This window comes from Lissotriton helveticus, chromosome 7 (genome assembly GCF_964261635.1).
Source record: "Lissotriton helveticus chromosome 7, aLisHel1.1, whole genome shotgun sequence".
Classification (NCBI taxonomy): Eukaryota; Metazoa; Chordata; class Amphibia; order Caudata; family Salamandridae; genus Lissotriton; species Lissotriton helveticus.
This window is the reverse complement of record NC_136068.1, coordinates 1,755,976,029-1,755,996,255: the sequence shown is the minus strand read 5'-3', so window position 1 is coordinate 1,755,996,255 and position 20,227 is coordinate 1,755,976,029. Positions and strand designations below refer to the sequence as shown.

The following is a 20,227-nucleotide window of genomic DNA, read 5'->3' as shown; positions in this document are numbered from 1 at the left end:
GTTGTGCCCACTACGTATCCTTCACAATAGTTGTTGACCCATATAGACACTCATTCTTCTTTAGGAATTGCATACCCCACATACATTTATTACCCCCTTCGACTGCCAGGATCATGTAGTCTATTTTGTAGCTAACTCCTGAGCCCAAACCTCTCATCTACAACACTGCCATCACTACAATTGAAATGCAGTTTAAACAAGGAGCCTGGTTGCTATACTTGCACTGCATACTTCACAGAGTTTGCAGATCAAGATGAAGATGAATGGTTCACGGGTTCAAATTAAATAATGTCTTAATCTTGCACAAGCAAGCTTCATAACCAATGTTCCCTCTCCAGACACTTCAAAACATTGATCTTGACACTCTGTGTGATTCTGCTAGGTGTTCACTTCCTAGACTAGGCCCTAACGTGGATGTCAATGATCTCACCTCCCATTGCCTCTCAGTCCTAGCATTCGAAATCGATAATGTCACTCCACTCCAAAGCAAAATGAAAAGACCCACCCCCTCAGCACCTTGGTTCAATAAAGCTCTCTATGATGAAAGGAAGAACCCTAGAATCTTGGAGAAACATTGGAGACAACCTCCTCCACCTCCAATCTCTCTCATTTACGTTCAGCAAGATCCAAATACCACAAGCACATCTTCCATGAAAAAGCATCACAATTCAGATCCCTCCTCAACTCAGCCAAAAACAGACCCAAGAAACATTTTGACCTCAAACCTGAGGATTCTTCAAAAAAAGTAGCAGAAGTTGCTATATTCTTTGATGAAAAGGTCAAATCACTGGTGGATCAGGTCACCCACCCCACCCCCATTGAGGAGCGAAAATCCTTAGTCACTTGGCAGAACTTTGCTGCCATCTTGGAAGATGACCTCCTCAAATGCATCCTTGGAACCAAACCCTCCAACCATTCTTGTAACCCCATCCCTTGTGTCATTGCCATTGATTTTTACACCCATGCTCTCTCTTACTGGACCAGGCTAGTTAATCTCTTCCTCAGCCAATGATCCGTCTCTGCTGCCCTCAAAACAGGACAGTTTACCCTTTTTCTAAAAAAAATGAAGCAGATGCGAACGACCCCAACAACTTCTGCCCATCACCAACCTCCCTTTTCTTTCGAAAATCACAGAAAAATGTGTTGCAAAAAAACTTTCCCTACATATGATGGACAATAATCTCCTGGACGTGTTCCAGTCTGGCTTTATTCAAAATTGCAGCACTGAAACAGCCCCGCTGCAAGTGATTGATGATGCGCTGCATATACTCGATTCTGGGGAATCGTGCCTTCTGATTCTTCTTGACCTCTATGTAGCCTTTGACACTGTTAATCACAACACCCTACTTAACACTCTTCAACAGAGAATGGGCTTGGAAGTCACAGTGCTTAAATGGTTTGCCTCATTCCTCTCAGACAGATCCCAAATGATCAAGATAGTGAACAGTCTTTCGTCTCCATTGGCGGTAGGTCAAGGCATCCCTCAAGGTTCTATCCTTGCACCCACTTTGTTTAATCTCTATCTGGAACCATTAGGGAACCTCCTTAGTAAATCTGGGATCCACTACCATCTCTATGCGGATGACCCTAAAATCTACTTCAAGGTGTCTTCCGCACACAATCTCTCAATACTCAACTCTACTCTCAACTCTATTCACAACTGGATGTTAGTTCACCAACTCATTCTCAATCCCTCCAAAGCTGAATTCCTGCTCCCAACTACCTCTCTCTCCCTCCTCCTGGTCAATCCTGGATGGATCAGCTGAATTTACTCAACAATAAACCCATCACTATCGACAGTGCTAAATCCCTAGGTGTCATAGTTGACAAAAGACTCAACCTATTCTCCCACATCAACTCCATTGCTAAGAGCGCATGTTACCAGCTGCGCCTTCTGTGGGGATTCGTCGGTTCTTCCAGGAGAAAGACCTAAAAACCTTGGTCCAATAGCTGGTTCTCTCTAGACTGGATTATTGGAATACTCTTCTGACTGGCCTACCCAAATCCCACCTCTACCCTCTCAAATCCATCCTCCATTCGGCAGCTCACTTTATTTCAGGGTCAAAACGAAGAGACCACATCACTCCAATCCTGTCTTCTCTTCGATGGCTTCCCATCGAGGCACTTACTCCCCTTGCTACCTGGCGAATAAACTCAAAATGTCTAGAGGCTCAAGACCTTCTCGGAATGAGGAAAAGTTTCTGCTTGAGCCCCCCTCCTTCAAAAGGGAAAGATCGATGGCTCAATCGTTTTCAGGTAATGCGGTGAGAATCTGGAACTCGCTTCCCCCATTGCTCTGTTCCACCACCTTTACCCGGATCTTCAAAGCTGACCTCAGATCTCTTCTCTTCCAAAGACATTTTCAGAACTAATACCTTCATTCTCAGACCCCTCTAGGAAATTCGTTCATCATTGTAAATTTGTAATATTTTTTCTTGCACATTCCTCACCCTTGTTTGCTGTGTTTGATATTGTGCTCTTGCCTTCTTTGGTTTTACCCTACCTCTTCTAGTCTCCTGTTTATTTTTGTAATGTTCTATTTTGTAATATTTCTCTCATGTAACGTAACTGGTTCTATTGTACAGGGCTCTGACACCTTGGGGTAAAGTCTGCGCTATATAAAAATGCATTAAATAAATAAATAGAAGAATACAAAAATGGTGTTCGCAATCAGTCAAGATGGGCGAGAGACATGATACTTGGTGTTCTAGCCCATCATGTTATCATTGTAGAAGAACCACACCGACAATGATATCTGAAGGTGTTGGAGGTATGCAAAGCCGTTGATAGCTACTCTATGGTGGAGCTCTGCTCATTTGTGCTTCTTCCGACATAGGCTACATGGAACCCGATCCAGAGACTGAATTCAGAGAGATGTTTGGGGAGGTACATGCTCAGTCCTAGATCTTGGTAGCTGGTGATTGAGGATTGGGTGGGGGCATAATACTAGATCTATCAGCATGAGAGCAGGCCACAGAGCAGTCACTGCCGAAGGTGTTGTTAAGTGTCCTGAGGGCAAGAGGACATGTTGGTGGGGTGTTGAGGAGGACTTCATCTTTTGGGGTGCAGCAATGTTTTGGGCCCAAAGATGCGGTGCTGCCGGGGACCTCCCCGTAAGCTGCCTCCCTGAAGAGACTGTCTGTAGGGCTGAAGATTGGACAACCAGGTGAGTGTGCCAGCGGCAGAGAAGAGTAGTCCCTCGAAGAGCACTGGAGGGTGACTACCTAGGCCAGAAAAAACACAGAAATCCACCATATTAGGTTGAGGTGGTCGCACATTCATGATGTGACCCCTTTGACCAGGAACTGTTGAACGTTGGGAATGTTCCTGGGGCAATAATGCCACCCTTCTTTTGGCCAACCTTTGCAGAGTGGACCGATATATATTCCAGAGTATTCTGAGTGAAGTTCCTGAGTGTGCACTGCAAAAACCAAGAATTGCCCTTCATTTACAGAGTTCAGCCAAGGACTGCTTACTAAGAAGTGCAACATTTAGCACGAACCTTGATGTCTTGGAAAGAGGCTACCAGCCAACTGCTTTTTTTGGAAGCCATGGCTACCAAAAAACGAGGTCTAAGTCATGGAGTCTGCAGATCAGGAGCTGGGGGAAAACTGTCAGGCCCAGGAGGACGGCAGGACAGTATACGACTTTTTCTGACTATTGGAGTTAGAAGAGAGTCAAAACCTGATATAATTTCTATCAGTGATTCTACCTAATCTGCGATAACAAAATGCTGAACCACCTCTGGAATGTCAAAGCACTCATAGAATCTGGATAAGGAACCGAGCCCTGAAAGATGCTCCAGAACCTCTCAGAGCATGCCTACTGCAACACCAGCACTCATCCCAATGTCTGCAAACCTCCATGAACCGTGGACCATATCTCTACAATGGACGTACAATCTAGATTAAATGCCTGGAGATACAGAAACAACCTCACATACATCAGCACTGTCATCTCCTACCAGACAGGAGCAACTCCCTAAATGCAGAGATTACTATAGGAATCCAAATACAGATGGATAGAGAGAAATCGAGACCCTGCTGAAAGTATCATTTGTATAATCGTGTTGTGAGTCACACTACTTCTGGACTATGAAATGCTAATCGGCACATAACCTGCAGCCCCCTCCCCTGTCCACTCTGCTAACCCCTGCTCACGGTACACCCTGGAGAAAGAATTCCACTACTTCAAGACCCACAGAGATCACACAAGCAGGAGACTGATGTCCCTACTCAGCCTGCCAAATCTGTTGGTTCTCTTTCCTTAGACACCATACACACCTATCACAGACAGACATTTTAGGATCCCTTCCTATTTCTTTTCGCAGCACTGATCCTATCGAGACACTCCTGACCATCAAGTCACGTATTTACATGCTAAGACTCATTGCATTCAGAGGAAAGAAATCCTCGCCCAGTTAGCCTCAAGAAACCTGATGTTGCTCTACTAAAGAATTCTCATCTTTCCAAAGTGAAAGCTGCAACTTAAAAAGAGGCAGGAGGGTTAGAGCAATCTCCTCCACTGAATGAGACAATCCAAACCAAGACCTGCAGGGGTGACTGATACACTGCAGGAAGAACTGAGTCTTGTACTGAGAATTCAGCATACATAGACAGACCTGATGGGTCGATTTGTTTTTGTCAAACTGATGATCCAGGATGTCACCCTGGATGTCACCCTGGTTGAAGGGTCAGTCTATGCACCTACTGGCCATAAATGGAATGTATTCTTTTCAACTATGTACTGAGGGCCTTAGTTTGGAAAAGTGGAAAATTGCTGGTTGAAAACAGCAATGCAACATTTTTCATTGAGCCCTCCTTGCAACACAATATATGTACTGTATTTAAACTACGGTGCTCTATGTCGCAAAGATTGAACAGATATGTCAGGAATCCTGACGTATCTGTTGGCACAGTAATTATGCATTGCTGGAGTGTGTCGGAACATAGATGCAACTCCAGCAATGTGTCATTACACATAGTGCGAGTCCCATGTGAAATCAATCAATCAATCACAGCATTTATATAGCGCGCTACTCACCCGGAGGGTCTCAAGGCGCTTGGGGAGGGGGGTCCGCTACTGCTCGAACAGCCAGGTCTTGAGCTGCTTCCTGAAGGCGAGGTGGTCTTGGGTCAGGCGGAGGTGGGTCGGGAGGGAGTTCCACGTCTTGGCGGCCAGGTAGGAGAAGGACCTTCCTTCTGTGGTGGCTCTTCGGATGCGGGGGACGGCAGCGAGGGCGTGGTTGGTCAATCGAAGCTGGAGTGTGGGAGTGTAGAAGTTGAGGCGGTTGTTGAGGTATCTTGGGCCTTGGTTGTGTAGGGCTTTGTGTGCGTGGGTGAGGAGTCGGAACGTGATTCTCTTGTTTACCGGGAGCCAGTGCAGGTCTCTCAGGTGTCCGGAGATGTGGCTGTGTCGGGGGATGTCCAGGATGAGTCTTGCTGAGGCGTTCTGGATCCGCTGGAGTCTCTTCTGGAGTTTGACGGTGGTTCCGGCGTAGAGGGAGTTGCTGTAGTCCAATCGGCTGGTGACGAGGGCCTGGGTGACCATCTTCCTGGTCTCGGTGGGGATCCACCGGAAGATCTTACGTAGCATGCGCAGGATGTTGAAGCACGACGAGGAGACGGCGTTGACTTGTCTGGTCATGGAGAGGGAGGAGTCCAGGATGAAGCCCAGGTTGCGTGCGTGGTCTGTTGGTTTGGGTGTGCTGCCCAGGACAGGGGGCCACCAGGAGTCATCCCAGGCGGAGGGTGAAGATCCCAGGATGAGGACTTCCGTCTTGTCTGAGTTCAGTTTCAGGCGGCTGTTCATCATCCACTCGGCTACGTCTTTCATCCCTTTGTGTAGGTTGGCTCTGGCGGTGGCGGGGTCGTTGGTGAGGGTGAGGATCAGCTGGGTGTCGTCGGCGTAGGAGATGATGTTGAGGTTGTGTTGGCGTGCGATGGCCGCAAGGGGGCTCATGTAGACGTTGAAGAGGGTGGGGCTGAGCAAGGAGCCTTGAGGGACTCCGCAGATGACTTCGGTGGCTTCTGATCTGAACGGGGGGAGGCGGACTCTCTATGTCCTTCCGGCGAGGAAGGAGATGATCCATTCTAGTTCCTTCTCTTGGATTCCGACGTTGCTGAGTCGCTGCACTAGGGTGCGGTGGCAGACAGTGTCGAATGCCGCGGAGAGGTCCAGGAGGATGAGGGCCGCTGTTTCTCCGTTGTCGAGCAGGGCTCAGATGTCGTCGGTGGCTGCAATGAGGGCGGTCTCGGTGCTGTGGTTGGCCCGGAAGCCAGACTGCGAGAGGTCGAGGGATCCGTTCGTCTCGAGGAAGGCGGCCAGCTGCTTGTTGACGGTCTTCTCGATGACTTTGTCCAGAAACGGGAGGAGCGAGATGGGTCGGTAGTTTTTGAGTTCGGTGGGGTCCGCGGAGGGATTCTTCAGTAGAGCGCTGAGTTCGGCGTGCTTCCAACTCTCCGGGAAGGTGGCGGTGTCGAAGGAGGTGTTGATGATGTCCCGCAGGTGGGGCGCGATGACAGCGTCGGCCTTGTTGAAGACGTGGTGAGGGCAGGGGTCGGTTGGAGATCCGGAGTGGATGGAGTTCATCGTGCGCAGGGTTTCTTCGGTGGTGATCTGGGTCCAGGCTCGGAGGGTGGTTGTGGGCGGTGCAGGTGCGGTCGTGGGGTGCGTCGGCTGTGTGCTGAAGCTGTTGTGTATGTCTGCGATCTTGTTGTGGAAGTAGGAGGCGAGGGAGTTGCAGAGGTCTTGCGATGGGGTGATGTGGTTGTTTTTGGCGCTGGGGTTGGAGAGCTCCTTGACGATGTTGAAGAGTTCCTTGCTGTTGTGGGCGTTGTTGTCCAGTCGTTCCTTGAATGCGGTTTTCTTGGTGGCGTGGATCAGTTGGTGGTGTTTTCGAGTGGTGAGCTTGAGGGTGGTCATGTTGTCTGCTGTTGGGTCTCTGCGCCAGGCTCTCTTGAGGGGTCGGCAGTTCTTTTTGGAGCTCTTGAGTTCGTCGGTGAACCATGGTGCTTTCTTGGTGCCGGGTCTGCTGGGCGGGGTCCTCAGTGGGGCGAGGTCGTCTGCGCAGTTGCTGATCCACTTCGTGAGGTTGTTGGCGGCCTGGCTGGGGTTCGCTGAGCTGGCGGGGGGGTCCCGGCTCAGGGATGCGGCGATCTGATCGGCAGTAATCTTGTTCCAGCTTCTGCGTACGACCTGATGCTGGTGGTGGTGGATCGTGTTCTTTCTGAAAGGCCCTGTGTCACATCTTACACCTGCTTTAAGCAGGATTTGATGCAGTGAAGTGGTAGAAGTGGCTCACTGAAATCTTATATATTTCACTGCGCCATTTCTACAAGCCTTTTTGATGGGGAACGCCGACCCTGCATACTTTATACCTGATGCAGGTATGATGTAGCGCAGGGCTTTACAATTGGACGCTTCTCCCTAGAGGCATCACTTTGTAAATAGGGAGCAGAGTGGCGCATTGATTACGCCGCCGCAGCATCACAAAAAAGTGATGCTGCGACGTTGTAAGCCCTTCATAAATAAGGGCCTGTGTTTTATCGGACGAGGGAAGAGATTGGAATATTGTGATTGATTCTGTCCTGGATAAAATGACTGTCTTGATGTGTTCACATGACAACTAAAGGAATGTACTAGAAGATGTGATGTTTCTTAATTACCTGTCGGAACCTTGGCAGGCTTATCGTCCCACGACCATGGATTATACTTATTTTTCTACTGTGCATGATACAGAACTGAGAATATACTTTTTTCTTGCAAATTATACCCCACTACCCAGGGTCTGCAATTATAGTATAAATACCAGCAGCGTTTCTGATCATACACCAATATGTACAATATATGGGGCCATATTTATGAAAATGTAACGCAGCTAAGCAAGTCAATTTGCTGCGCTTTGTTGGGGTCACAGAGCAGGAAAGCGCCATGTTTATCACAATACTGCACAGGCCTGCATTTAGCACAGGCGCACAATGTGCTGCCTAGTGCAAATGTAAGCACTTTTGCACCATGGTGCAAGGGTACCTGTCTTTTGAGGAAGATTGTTTTTGTGCAGAAAGACTATATTTACAACCATTGCAGAGAATGCCCTGCTTTGTATTAAAGGGAAGACTTACAAACAGGGGGATAAGATGAAAGACTTCTGGCCTTGCAACTGAATCCTACATAATGTATGTCAGTCCACATCAGCTGCTATTTTAGAACAGGTTTTCCTTAATAGAAATAACAAGACAGGACACCCTGCAAATGCAAGTGTCTTCATGCATCCACACCTATGCAGCTGGCATAAAAGCATTGACAAAACCAGTAACCTGGCATTGAACAACTGACACATATTGAATTTGCCATTGTTTGTTACCAGAGTTGTGATGGTATGCCCACAAACATTATTTCTGCCTTTTGGATATTCCTGCGCTTAAGTGCCTGCCTGGATGCCCTGCCCAATAATTCCACAGCTGCTGCTTCTACACCTCAGCATCTATGCTGTGTATTATCTAAAAGGGTATACAAAATAGTGCATTCGTTTACATTTTCATCTCTAACCTTGACATTTAATATTTTGCTTCTGCAATTTACACTCATGTCTCCATCCTTCATACTAACACTAGAGCATTACCATCGTGTACTAGTTTTCACTGAATGAGATTGATATAATTTCTTCCTGGCTGGAAGAACTAGTTAATGATCAAAAATGCAATATCATGACTGGTCACTAGATGGCAAAGTAAGGCCAGTAAATATTTTTGAATATCAAGAATAATAAACTAACCCATTTTAGTTCACGATCACGTTCTCCAGTATTGAAGGTAAACCTTAACCTGCTAGAACCAAAAGAGTTACATTTCTATCTACATACACTGAGAAATTATACAAAACATACCCAAATCGTTTCCGCAGAGAAATAAGCAGCTTCAAGCCCCATGTGTGAGAGCTATACAAAATTGCATAACCTGCCTGCGAGTCAGCGAAGTGACAGCAAGGAGGGACACATTTATCATAAGGTTGCGTCACTTTTGAGCCAAGCAATGGGGTGCAAAAACGACGCAATCCTTAAGTGTGATTTATTAAGCCATGCAAGGCCACCTTACGTGGTTCTGAGTGGCTTGCTAAATGTGAAGGAACGCAACGCAGCGCAAATAGCTGCGTTGCGTTCATATGACCTCGGGAGGCATTCCATGGGTGGTGTATGGGTGTTACCATGCAGCATCCATGGATTTTGGCGCATTCCCAGATTTACCTTAACGGGTAAACCCTGGAATGCCTGTGGACGATTAACAAGAAGAAATATATTCATTTCTCCTCGTTTTTTCGTCAGAGGGAAATGCCTCAGGGGATTGTTTTGTTCAGGAAGATATCCCTTCATGCACAAAAATAAACCTGCTTACAAAGCAGGCACCCTTGCACCCTTGCACCACGGTGCAAGGGTATCTGCATAGGCTCTAGGCAGCACATTCTGTGCCAGCGCTTGCAAAAGATAGGAATGCCTACTATTATATTTAATATTCCTGACCTTTCCCTGTCACGCAGCGCAGGTCAGCACAGCAAGACTTGCGGCACTGTGTGACTTGTTGATAGATATGCCCCTTAATGAATATCAGTACAATTACCTCCTGCAGTTTGCCTTCTTGTTGCGTGTTTTGGGCAAATATGAATCCCACCAAAATAGTGGAGTGACACTGATTCGATTCCATGTACCACAGACGTAAACATGCCCAGCCCTCATTGCTGAATTTGGAAAGATACAGGACCGCAGGCCCTTGGTGGGTGGTGAAGGTGAGACAATTCAAGGGTTGGGGGAACTAGGCAAGTAACCAGGCCCCCCACCTTCCTCTGAAATTAACTTTTGCTCTATTTGAACCCTGTGTATTCTAATTCTAACTCCTTTAACCCATGCCCCCCGATTAAGTTTCTCTTTCCAGTGCCATTTTAAGGATTCTAGGGTCCTTGACAAGACATATTTCAACTGTTGTGTGACTCAGTTAAAGTTTAACATATAATTTAGTTGTGTTTGACATCACAAAGTTCATGCATTATCAGGAAATGGGCAATACAATTCAAATATTTCCATAATGGGGCCCCGAATATATGTCTTGCCTGGGGCCCCACATTGCCCTTAGGATATGATGGTTCTGACTGGTAACATCACTGCATTTCACCTGTGCTCTACTACACTCCATTACCTTGTGCCAGCTTGCAGCCTGCATTACAGGGTTGTATTACATTCCTGGTACCACTGGCTCGTTAGGTGCTGACTGGCATCCTCTCTCGGTCATAATAGAAAATAATGCTTACCTGCCAAGGCTAATGATGCAAATATTGCTGAAACTCCTGTACGAGGAAAAGGATGATATCAACATGTGACGTATTGTTAACACAACCAAACATCATTTGTGTCCATTCGCACGGCATGACACAGTGATGACACATCTTAGTGTATCTACCCTTGTATCTACAACAGTTCAGTGGTACATTAAATACAAATGAAGAAATAGTACTTATACTTTTCGCAGGCTGACATTATGTGTCAGATGGTGAGCAAATGTTAATGAGCTGCATATGCTTCCATTCCATTGTTTTGTTTGTTCATGTCCTCAAACAGATCACATACTCACTGATGACGAGTGAAGAGTTTGCCAGGCCATGTTTGTTCTTTGCAACGCACCAGTACTGTCCTTGGTTCTCGAATTCTACATTTGAGAGACTTAAAGTCAGGTTTTGAATGCTCTCTTTTTCTAAAATCGGTTTTTCTCCTTTTATCCAGGTCAGGTTTGAAAGGGGAGAGCTGTCCACTGAGCAGAGTATATTCACAGATCGTCCTTCCAGCACATTTTTAAAGGAGATGTTTTCCTGCTTTTCAGACCAATCTGCAAACATTAAGAAAACAATACATTTTAGCCAAATAACATTCACAGTTATATTTTCATAGGGTTTTGCCTTTTTTAGTAATGAAATTAGCGCAGATAATGTGGAGGGAATTTGGTCCTACTTTCTAGAATTGTAGGTCTCCAACTAAGATGTAAAGAATATGTGGGGCATCTATCGACATAGGCTTAAATAATGGATGCACTCTGTACCCTCCCATGCATTGTATTGCAATTGCGTTTCCATAACGCTTACTAAACCTGGTGAGGCGTTGAATCGCTTTTACGGTGAGTAGTACACTGGCGAATTAATATAGTGCACTATGAAAGTAATTTGAGTGGTTGATATGTTAGTCAATTATTTGAAATGAGAAGGATAACGGAGGAATAGAAGAGGGAAAAATATTTGCATTTACATAATGCTTGCTACCCCTTATGAGGTGTTAAAGCGCTTTTTGGGCAAGTAGCACGCTATTCTGGAACCCATAAAGGATTAGTGATGAATTAGTATAGTGAAATATGAAATCAATTTGAGAGGTGGACATGATAGTCTGTTACTTGGATTGAAAAGGATAGTGGGGGGATAGAAGATTGAAGGATTTGGACATTTTATTCTCTTTTTGAGGTGATAGCAGTAGTCGGAGGCTTGGGATGAGTAAAAGGTGTGTGGAGGGGAAAAGTCAAAGGGTAGAGTTTAGAAAGGATTTTTTCAGGGAATCGTAATAGTAAAAGAGGTATGGGATCATGCAAGGGGGGTAGAGTAGAGAAAGGTCTAGAACGGGTAATTTTGGGGATCATAGAAGTGGTATGAAGTTTGGGATGAATGAGAACGTGGAGGTAGAGGATATATTGATAGAGGTATAGGATGAGAATAGTGTAGTGCATTGGAAAGAGTAGTAAAAAGAGGTTTGGGATGAGTTAGAGAGTAGAGGTAGAGGAATTATTGAGAGAGGTATAGGGGGAGAAACAGGGTATGCGATGGATATGCTAAATTAGAAGAAAAGTAATTAATCTATAGATCGATAAGTACATGGAACATATATTGATGCATAAAGAAAGTAAGTATATATAGATTAAAGATGCGTTAAATAAACTCCAGCTTTCAAGTGTTGTTGTACTTAACAAGAATTGTATTTATATATTTATATATATATATATATATATAAATATATATATATATATATATACACATATAAAGAAAATTGTAATTCAGTAGTGAAGCAATTGTAGATAAATAGTTATGATAAAAGATTTACTTATTTATGCACTCACTAATATATATACATGTTAAAAACATAGAATAATGTAACTTTCAGTGATATGTACATTTGTTTTGCAGAACTAAATGAACATCTATATATATTGTTTTTAAACATAATTATTCTGCACGTTTATACAAAGCAAAACACATATAGTTATCGTCTTCTCTAAAGAGTGTCAAGACAATCTTTTGAAATTTGGAGAGGACCTTCTAGCTATTGCTCACTGGTTGACGGCAAACTGCTTACAGCTGAATGCCGCCAAGTCGGAAATTCTGTTGATGGGTAGAGACAGGGCCCTCTGGTCGGAAAAGTTAATAAGATAATAAAGATAATGTGGAGGGTATTTGGTCCTACTTTCTAGAATTGTAGGTCTACATCTAAGATGTAAAGAACATGTGGGGCATCTATCGACATAGGCTGAAATAATGGATGCACTCTGTACCCTCCCATGCATTGTATTGCAATTGCATTTCTATAACACTTACTAAACCTGATGAGGCGTTGAATCTCTTTTACGGTGAGTAGTACACTGGTGAATTAGTATATTGCAATATGAAAGTAATTTGAGTGGTTGATATGTTAGTCAATTATTTGGATTGAGAAGGATAATGGAGGAATAGAAGAGGGTAAAAAGATTTGCATTTACATAGTGCTTGCTACCCCATAAAGCATTAGTGATGAATTAGTATAGTGAAATATGAAATTAATTTGAGAGTTGGACATGTTAGTCTGTTACTTGGATTGAAAAGGATAGTGGAGGGATACAAGATTGAAGGATTTTTGGTGAGAGTCCTTTATTGCAGCAAGTCAGCATGTTACACAATCCATTAATGCCAGACGCGTTTCAAAGCTTACTTGCTTCTTGTTCACTGGCGTTGTGCAAATTCAGCAAGGATGACGTGCCGGAGCAATCAGTCCTTATTAGGTCTTTTCCTGCCACCTGGTGGGTGGGCTCTGGTGTCTTCAGGAAAAGCCTTCTGGGACTTAGAGTTCCTGTTCGTATTTGGCTCACTTTGGTGGGATATTTGGCTCTCTGTGATGAAGTCTGCTTTTTTGCATCCATTTCACTCCCTTCCCGTTTTTTATTTGAGTTGTTATTAATTTAATTCTCCCTTGTTTTTAACTGTGTGCACCATTTCCCCTTACCTGCATCTTAATGGTGGAATCACCGCTGCTTTAGCGGGTCCGGTCCTGGGGTTTCCGATGCCTGGGGGAATCGGCCGCCATCTTGGATGTGGCTGTGACGCTTCTGGGCGCCTTTGGGAGCGGTCTAGTGGCTTGTAGTCACGCGCTCTCCCCTTATAAACCAGTTCTCCGCGTGCAGCGGTAACGCACAGCGGGAGCGCCCTCACCGCGCCTGAGTCAAGCCAGAGTCCTGCCCGTCTGCGCCCGTCAGCGCTAAGGCGGCGTTAGGCGTGGCGGACCTCTGCTTGGTGAGATCTCTCCCAGGTAATGCCGCCGACACATGCATATACCCGGGATGAGTTGTTTGGGTTCAGACGTTTTGTTCCATGCTGTATGCACTGGTCTGTCAGTCCTTTGTGCGGCCCTTACACCTGTGCCTGTGGGGTCTGGTATCTTCCTATCCCCTCCCTGATTTCTTCATGTACGGAGACTTTCCCGACAAAGCCCTGTCGTAGTAGACCGTTGACCCCACGTGACCATAATTGTCTGGAACCTCAATATTATATCCCTCCCGAAGCATCATGCAGAAATGTATGACCTTATAAGTGATGAGCTTCCAGATGTTTTTTTCATGACGGAAACATGGCTTCAAGATGCCGATTCAGCAGTTGTGAATCTTGCACTCCCCCCTCAATACTCTATTTTTTCACATAATCAGGCATCAAGAGGTGGTGGCATTGCTGTTGCCGTTAAATCTTGCTACCCATGTGAATGGAGGGTGGTGGATCTTGCAGGGTGTGAAAGCGCTTTCTTTAGAATTTCCATCAGCCATCAGTTTACGCTGTCCGGTCTTTTAATCTATCCCCCACCTGGCTGCGACACAGCTTTTAGAAAGGCTCTTCTAGAGTGTATCAGCTCTTTGCCCTGGGCTGTGCTAATTTTTGTATCCTGCGTGATCTTAATTTGCACTTTGACTGTGGCCATTTGCCCGCTGTCAGCAGTACCTTGGCTGATTTGGAGGCTCTTCAGCTCAATCAATTGGTCACCTCTGACACTCACGTAGGTGGCCATATTCTTGATCCTTTTTTTACAAATTTAACTGGGGCCAAGGTGGACAGGCCCAGTCCAGTTGCTTGGACTGATTACTTCGTAGTGAAAATTTCTCTCGCGATTTAAGAGCATCCATTCAAGCCTGTGGATAGACTAGTGCTTAAGCGCCACTGGCAGAAACTCAATTTAGATCGTGATCTCCTGGAGGTCAACCCATTAGGCTCTCACCCTGATGTTGAATCTGGATATAATGCATTTTGTGAATGGATCTCTGGCGCCTTAGCTGCCTTGATTCCTGTGACCTTGACGAAATGCCGTTCTAGAGAACCTAGCCCTTGGTACGACAGCTCCCTGGTGCTGTTAAAAAATGCTTGTAAACAGGCTGAAAGGGACTGGCGGAAATCCTACGATGCTGGGAAAAAATCTGTTTATTTCTCTAAAATTAAACTTTATCACAGAGCGGTATGTAGAGCTCGGGTAGCCCACTACTCCCAGGAATTTCGAAACAGCTCTAATCCATCGAAGCTTATCTTTAAAGTCCTCAAGGACCTTACGGCGAAAAAAGCTACTGCGGCAGAAATCTGCTCTGCTGAGCACTGTGAAAAGCTGGCTGCTTTTTTCATTGAGAAAGTTTTAACGATTTATCGTGCTTTTCCCATCGTCGAGCAGGTAGTCGAGTTCTCCAGTGCTACCCTAGTCTCTGATGTAGTCTTAGACTCACTGCCTAGCTTGCAGATGGAGTCATTTTACAAGCTGGCTTCTAAAATTAAATCGGGCTCGCCGGATGATCCCTTAAGGCCTACTCAGTTTAGGGAATCTGCTGCTGTCTGCCTCTCCGCAGTGTGCCATCTTATCAATATTTCTCTCGCCTCGGGTGTTGTTCCTACTAAGTGGAAACAGGCGGTTGTGACACCTATTCTTAAGAAGGCGACTCTAGACCCCTCTAAACTTGAGAGCTATCGTCCGATTTCTCTCCTCCCTTGGTCCGCCAAAATTGTGGAGGCCCATGTGAATGGGGTGCTGTCTGATCATCTTGCGAGGGCCTGCATCCTGGACCCCTCTCAGAATGGTTTCCGTGCTGGTCACAGTACGTAAACTGCCCTGCTCGCGATGACGGAACATCTTCGTTCTGTGCTCGACTCTGGTCAAACTGCGGCACTAGTACTACTCGTCTTAGTGCCGTGTTTGACACGGTCTCGCACAGAGTTTTACTCCAACGTCTTCCTGAAGCAGGGGTTGAGGGCATAGCCCTTGACTGGTTCCGTTCCTTCCTTGCTGATAGGACCTTCAAGGTCGCCACTCCGCCGTTTGCGTCCAACCTTCATCCCCTGGAACTGGGGGTGCCCCAGGGTTCCTCTTTGAGCCCCACATTATTCAATCTATATGTGAGGCCGCTGGCTGCTGTCGTCAAGCAATGGGGTATGACTATGGTCTCCTATGCTGACGACACACAGCTGGCGGTCACCTTGAGTGGGGACCCTGACCTTGACGCCCCCAGATTTCGGGATGGACTTTTGGCAGTGGCTAGCGGGATGAATTCCAACTGTCTCCAGCTTAATGCCAAAAAAACGGAGGTCATGATAGTAGGCAAGCGAACGGATCTTTGGGGTGACATGTGGTGGCCCCCTGAGCTAGGTACAGCCCCTATTCCAGTCTCCGAGGTCAAAAACTTGGGGGGGTGGTTAGATCCTGCCCTCAGTTTTTGTGGCCAGACTAAGAAAGTAGCGGCCACTTGTTTTGGCATCCTGAGAGGGTTGAGACCTATTCTGGGGTTCTTTGATGCCTCGACCAGGCAGCTGGTTATACAAGCATCCATACTATCTCGGCTGGATTACGCCAGCTCACTACTATTGGGGGCTAACCAGGCGGAAATCGCCCGGATGCAACAAATTCAGAATGCTGCAGCCAGAGCCCTGATGGGACTACCTAGGTTCTGTTCTGCTGAGAGTATCATCCGCTCTCTACATTGGCTGCCTATGGCTCAGAGGGTTCACTTTAAGACCCTGTGCCTCTCTTTTAAGATCCTCAAGATGGCCTCCCCCCAGATTCTCGACAATCTTGTGAGGCCTTATGTGCCCTCGCGACCTCTGAGATCTCTGGGCCAAAACTTGGCTGAGGTCCCTCGATTCAGACTTTTTAGAGCGGGAGGGCATTCCTTCTGGGTCGTGGCGGCAAAGCTGTGGAACTCTCTTCCACCTCACATTCGCGCAATTGATGATCTGTTGAAATTTAGGAGGGCTATCAAAACGCATTTGTTCCCTCATAGCTGTTAGGTCCTTGCTTCTCTGCGCCTCCGCCTTGTACTATTTGTGTTGTGTTTGGGTACTCTTCCTGAAGCGTTGGGACGCCCCTTGGCTGGGGCAGCTGTGCGCTATAGAAGTGTTATTAACATAACATAACATAACATAACATTTCATTTGGGAGACAAGCGGACCTCGTTCTGCTTTCTCTGTTAATCCGCCATTGTCAGATTCCGGTATCTGCTAGGCAGTTCACTTGTTGTACACGGACGGGCGCAGGGGCCAGGACTCTTGGTCAAAACCACATCTATCATGCGGATCACTTACATTTGCTTAACGCTAATAAGGTGAGGCTAGAGACGAACGTTATTGGGAGGCTGAAAGAGCTGCATCTTTTAAGATCTCTTGATAATACGCCTTATCGCCGGAAACACCAACTGAAAGTGGTTAGCCTGAATCCGAGATCCCTTCATAAACACCATCTTGACATCGTCACCCTCCTCCAAGATGGTGATATTGATATTCTAACCTTAACTGAGACATGGCTAGATAATAACTCAGCCCCAGACTTCGTGGCCGCCTTGCCCAGCGAATATGATGTTGTCTGGCAAAACCGAGCTAACAACTTGCGAGGTGGAGGAGTTGCAATCTTTTTCGAAAGGCAGTTGACAATGGAAAACCTGATGGCAGACTCGATAGACCTGGCGGATATACTTGGTGTCAAGTTTACTTTTGAAAACTCTTGCTGGGTGATCCTTACCATCTATCGTCCCCCTAACTCCTCGCCTGCTTTTAATCATCTTTTTTGTCCCATCATATCTGATATCTGTTCAAGATACCAAAAAGTAGTGGTTACAGGTGATTTTAATCTTCATTGGGAAAAATCCCCTAAAGTATCAGTATCTCGACAATTGGAGGAAGTCATGTCCTCAATTGGCCTGACACAGTTGGTGGAATGCCCTACTCATATTAAAGGACATACGCTTGATCTGATCTGGACCTCAGACCCTGTGGTTACTATAGACAGCGTCCTACCTTGTCTTTGGTCAGATCACTTCTTTATTTACTGTACTATCCCCATCAGTGGGAAACCCCCTTGTCAAGTTGCAAGACTGAAGCGTGTACGCCAATGGAGGAAAGTTAACTCACAAGCACTGTCGGACATTCTTCCACAATACCTTGCTCCGCTCAGTGGAAATTTAGATGAGGATTACATGGGTTTAACTCAGACAATCTCCCAGGCAATTGATCAGATAGCCCCAGAGAAAGTACAACGAGCAAAGGGTCTGGGGAAGAGAGCACCTTGGTATACCCCCCCTCTGAGAGAACTTAAAAAAAAGCTCCGTAGCATGGAAAGGAGATGGAGGAAATCCAAGGAGGAAACTGACAGGGAACAATATAAAACCCTCTCAAAAGAATATAAGAAAAGTCTGTTAGGGGCTAAAGCTGAATACTTTGATATCCGCATTAAGCGGGCACATAATGTGCAGAAAGAAACCTTCAGTATTTTGTCAGAACTGACAAAGAAACCAACGAATGCGGTTACAAAGATTGAGTGTAATACGTTCCAACATTACTTTTTAGAAAAAGTTGAGACTATCCTCTCTGAGATCAAGAGCAATACGGTGAGTGGCCTTTATGCACCGCAGTTGATCGAAGTACCGCAGGATTGTACTATTTCAACTTTTCCAGAGCTGGACGTCACGAGGCTTGAACATCTTATGTCCTCTATAAAATCAGGTTCACCGGCAGATCCATGTCCTCCGACTATTTTCCGAGGAGCATTAGCCTTGATGTCAGACCACATTGTTTCCTTTTTAAACAGCTCATTACAAACGGGCTACCTCCCAATAAAGCTTAAAGAAGCCCGGGTACAACCCTTGCTGAAAAAACCTGGAGCTGAACAAACAAATTTGAAAAATTATCGACCAATCTCTCAGCTGCCGTTTATGTCCAAAATTCTTGAGCAGCATGTGTTACAATCGATGTCTGCATTCCTCGAATCACACAATCTTCTCCAGGGACGCCAAGCAGGTTTTCGGGCTCATCACAGCACCGAGTTGGTGATGCTCTCGTTGTTGGATGAGCTCAGGGACATGGCTGACAGTAGGAAACCGAGTGCCCTGATACTTTTAGATCTGTCATCGGTATTCGACACTGTCAACCATGATCTGCTCTTGGACAGACTGGCGAATTTTGGAATAAAGGACACAGCCTATAAATGGCTAGAGTCCTTTTTGACAGGGAGGCAGCAGAGGATTCAATTGGGAGAGGAGATTTCTGAGTTGGGCAGGATGAACTGTGGGGTTCCGCAGGGATCCGCATTATCACCGTTGCTTTTTAATCTCTACCTGCAACCCCTTATTGAGTCCTTGGTACAGATGGGTTGTCGGGTGTTTAACTACGCAGACGACACCCAACTGCTTTTTAGTATTGAGAACTCCAAAGTAGCACAGCTACATACACAGGAGGTTCTTAGGTATACAGTCAGCTGGATGAGTGACAATCTGCTGAAAATCAACCCCGAGAAGACGGAGGTTTTGGTGGTGTCAACCGGCATTTCACCTTGGGGAGATCTCTTTTGGCCAAAAGAACTTGGGCCTACCCCAACGCCAAAGCCCAATGTGAAAAGTCTGGGTATAAAGATTGACAAGGATTTGTCGATGGTTACCCAGATCTCTGCTGTTGTGGGTACCTGCACTGGCCTAATTAGGCAACTGCGTAGATTAGTCCCTCTTTTATCCGAATCTATGCTTCAGACAGTGGTTTCGGCCACCATATTATCAAGATTGGACTATGGCAATGTCCTGTATTTAGGTCTACCAAAGAACTTGATCAACAGACTGCAGGTTGTTTTGAACGACGCTGCACATCTAATCTTTAAACTTCCGAGAAGACCACATGCATCCCCCTTACTGTCTAAGCTTCATTGGCTTCCTATGAAGCAGAGGGTAGAATTCAAGAGCCTGTGTATCGCACACAAGGCAATTCATGGGCAAGCCCCTGTTTATATCAAGGATCGTCTAATGCCTTATAACCCGAAACGAACCTTAAGATCATCTGATGCCCTACTGATGACTTGCTCCCGCTTTAATTTAGCCACAAAAGGTGGAAGGTCCTTTTCCATACTTACCCCACTGTTATGGAACAAGCTACCAGTTTCATTACGCAAGGAGTCGAATCTTCTTTGCTTTAGAAAACAGTTGAAAACGATCCTGTTTAGGGAGGCTTTTGGACAAACAGGCTAACCTGTAATATGTTTTAAGTTTCTGTGAGTAAGAATAAAGTGTGTTTTTCTTTGGTCTGGAGCGCCTTGAGACCTGTTGGTGAGCTGGCGCTATATAAACCAAAGTAACATAACATAACATAACATTGTGTGATGGTGCATTCCACGGCCCTTGGCAGGCCGTCATATATCGAAAACCAGAGCCCACCTACCAGGGGGCGGGAAAAGCACTAATAAGGACTGATTTCTCCCGCACATCATCCTTGCTGAATTTGCACAACGCCAGTGAACAAGAAGCAAGTAAGCTTCGAAACGCGTCTGGCATTAATGTATTGTGTAACATGCTGACCTGCTGCAATAAAGGACTCTCACCAAAAAGAAAGGAGCCCGACCTGTTTCTGTGTGCATTCCAAGCAGCTGGCAACTTTTTTTCGATATATATATATATATACATAT

The 20,227-nt window shown here is 45.8% G+C and overlaps 1 protein-coding gene across 3 annotated transcripts in view; it reads right to left on the bottom strand.

The window, feature by feature from the left end:
• Window positions 1–20,227, bottom strand: part of LOC144770734 (sialic acid-binding Ig-like lectin 13) — a 767,717-nt gene that overhangs the window by 78,452 nt on the left and 669,038 nt on the right. For all 3 annotated transcript variants that reach the window (XM_078655472.1, XM_078655474.1, XM_078655473.1), the window contains one exon: window positions 10,620–10,871. In XM_078655472.1, coding sequence (XP_078511598.1) covers window positions 10,620–10,871 — 252 coding nt within the window. The remainder of the gene's footprint in view (window positions 1–10,619; window positions 10,872–20,227) is intronic.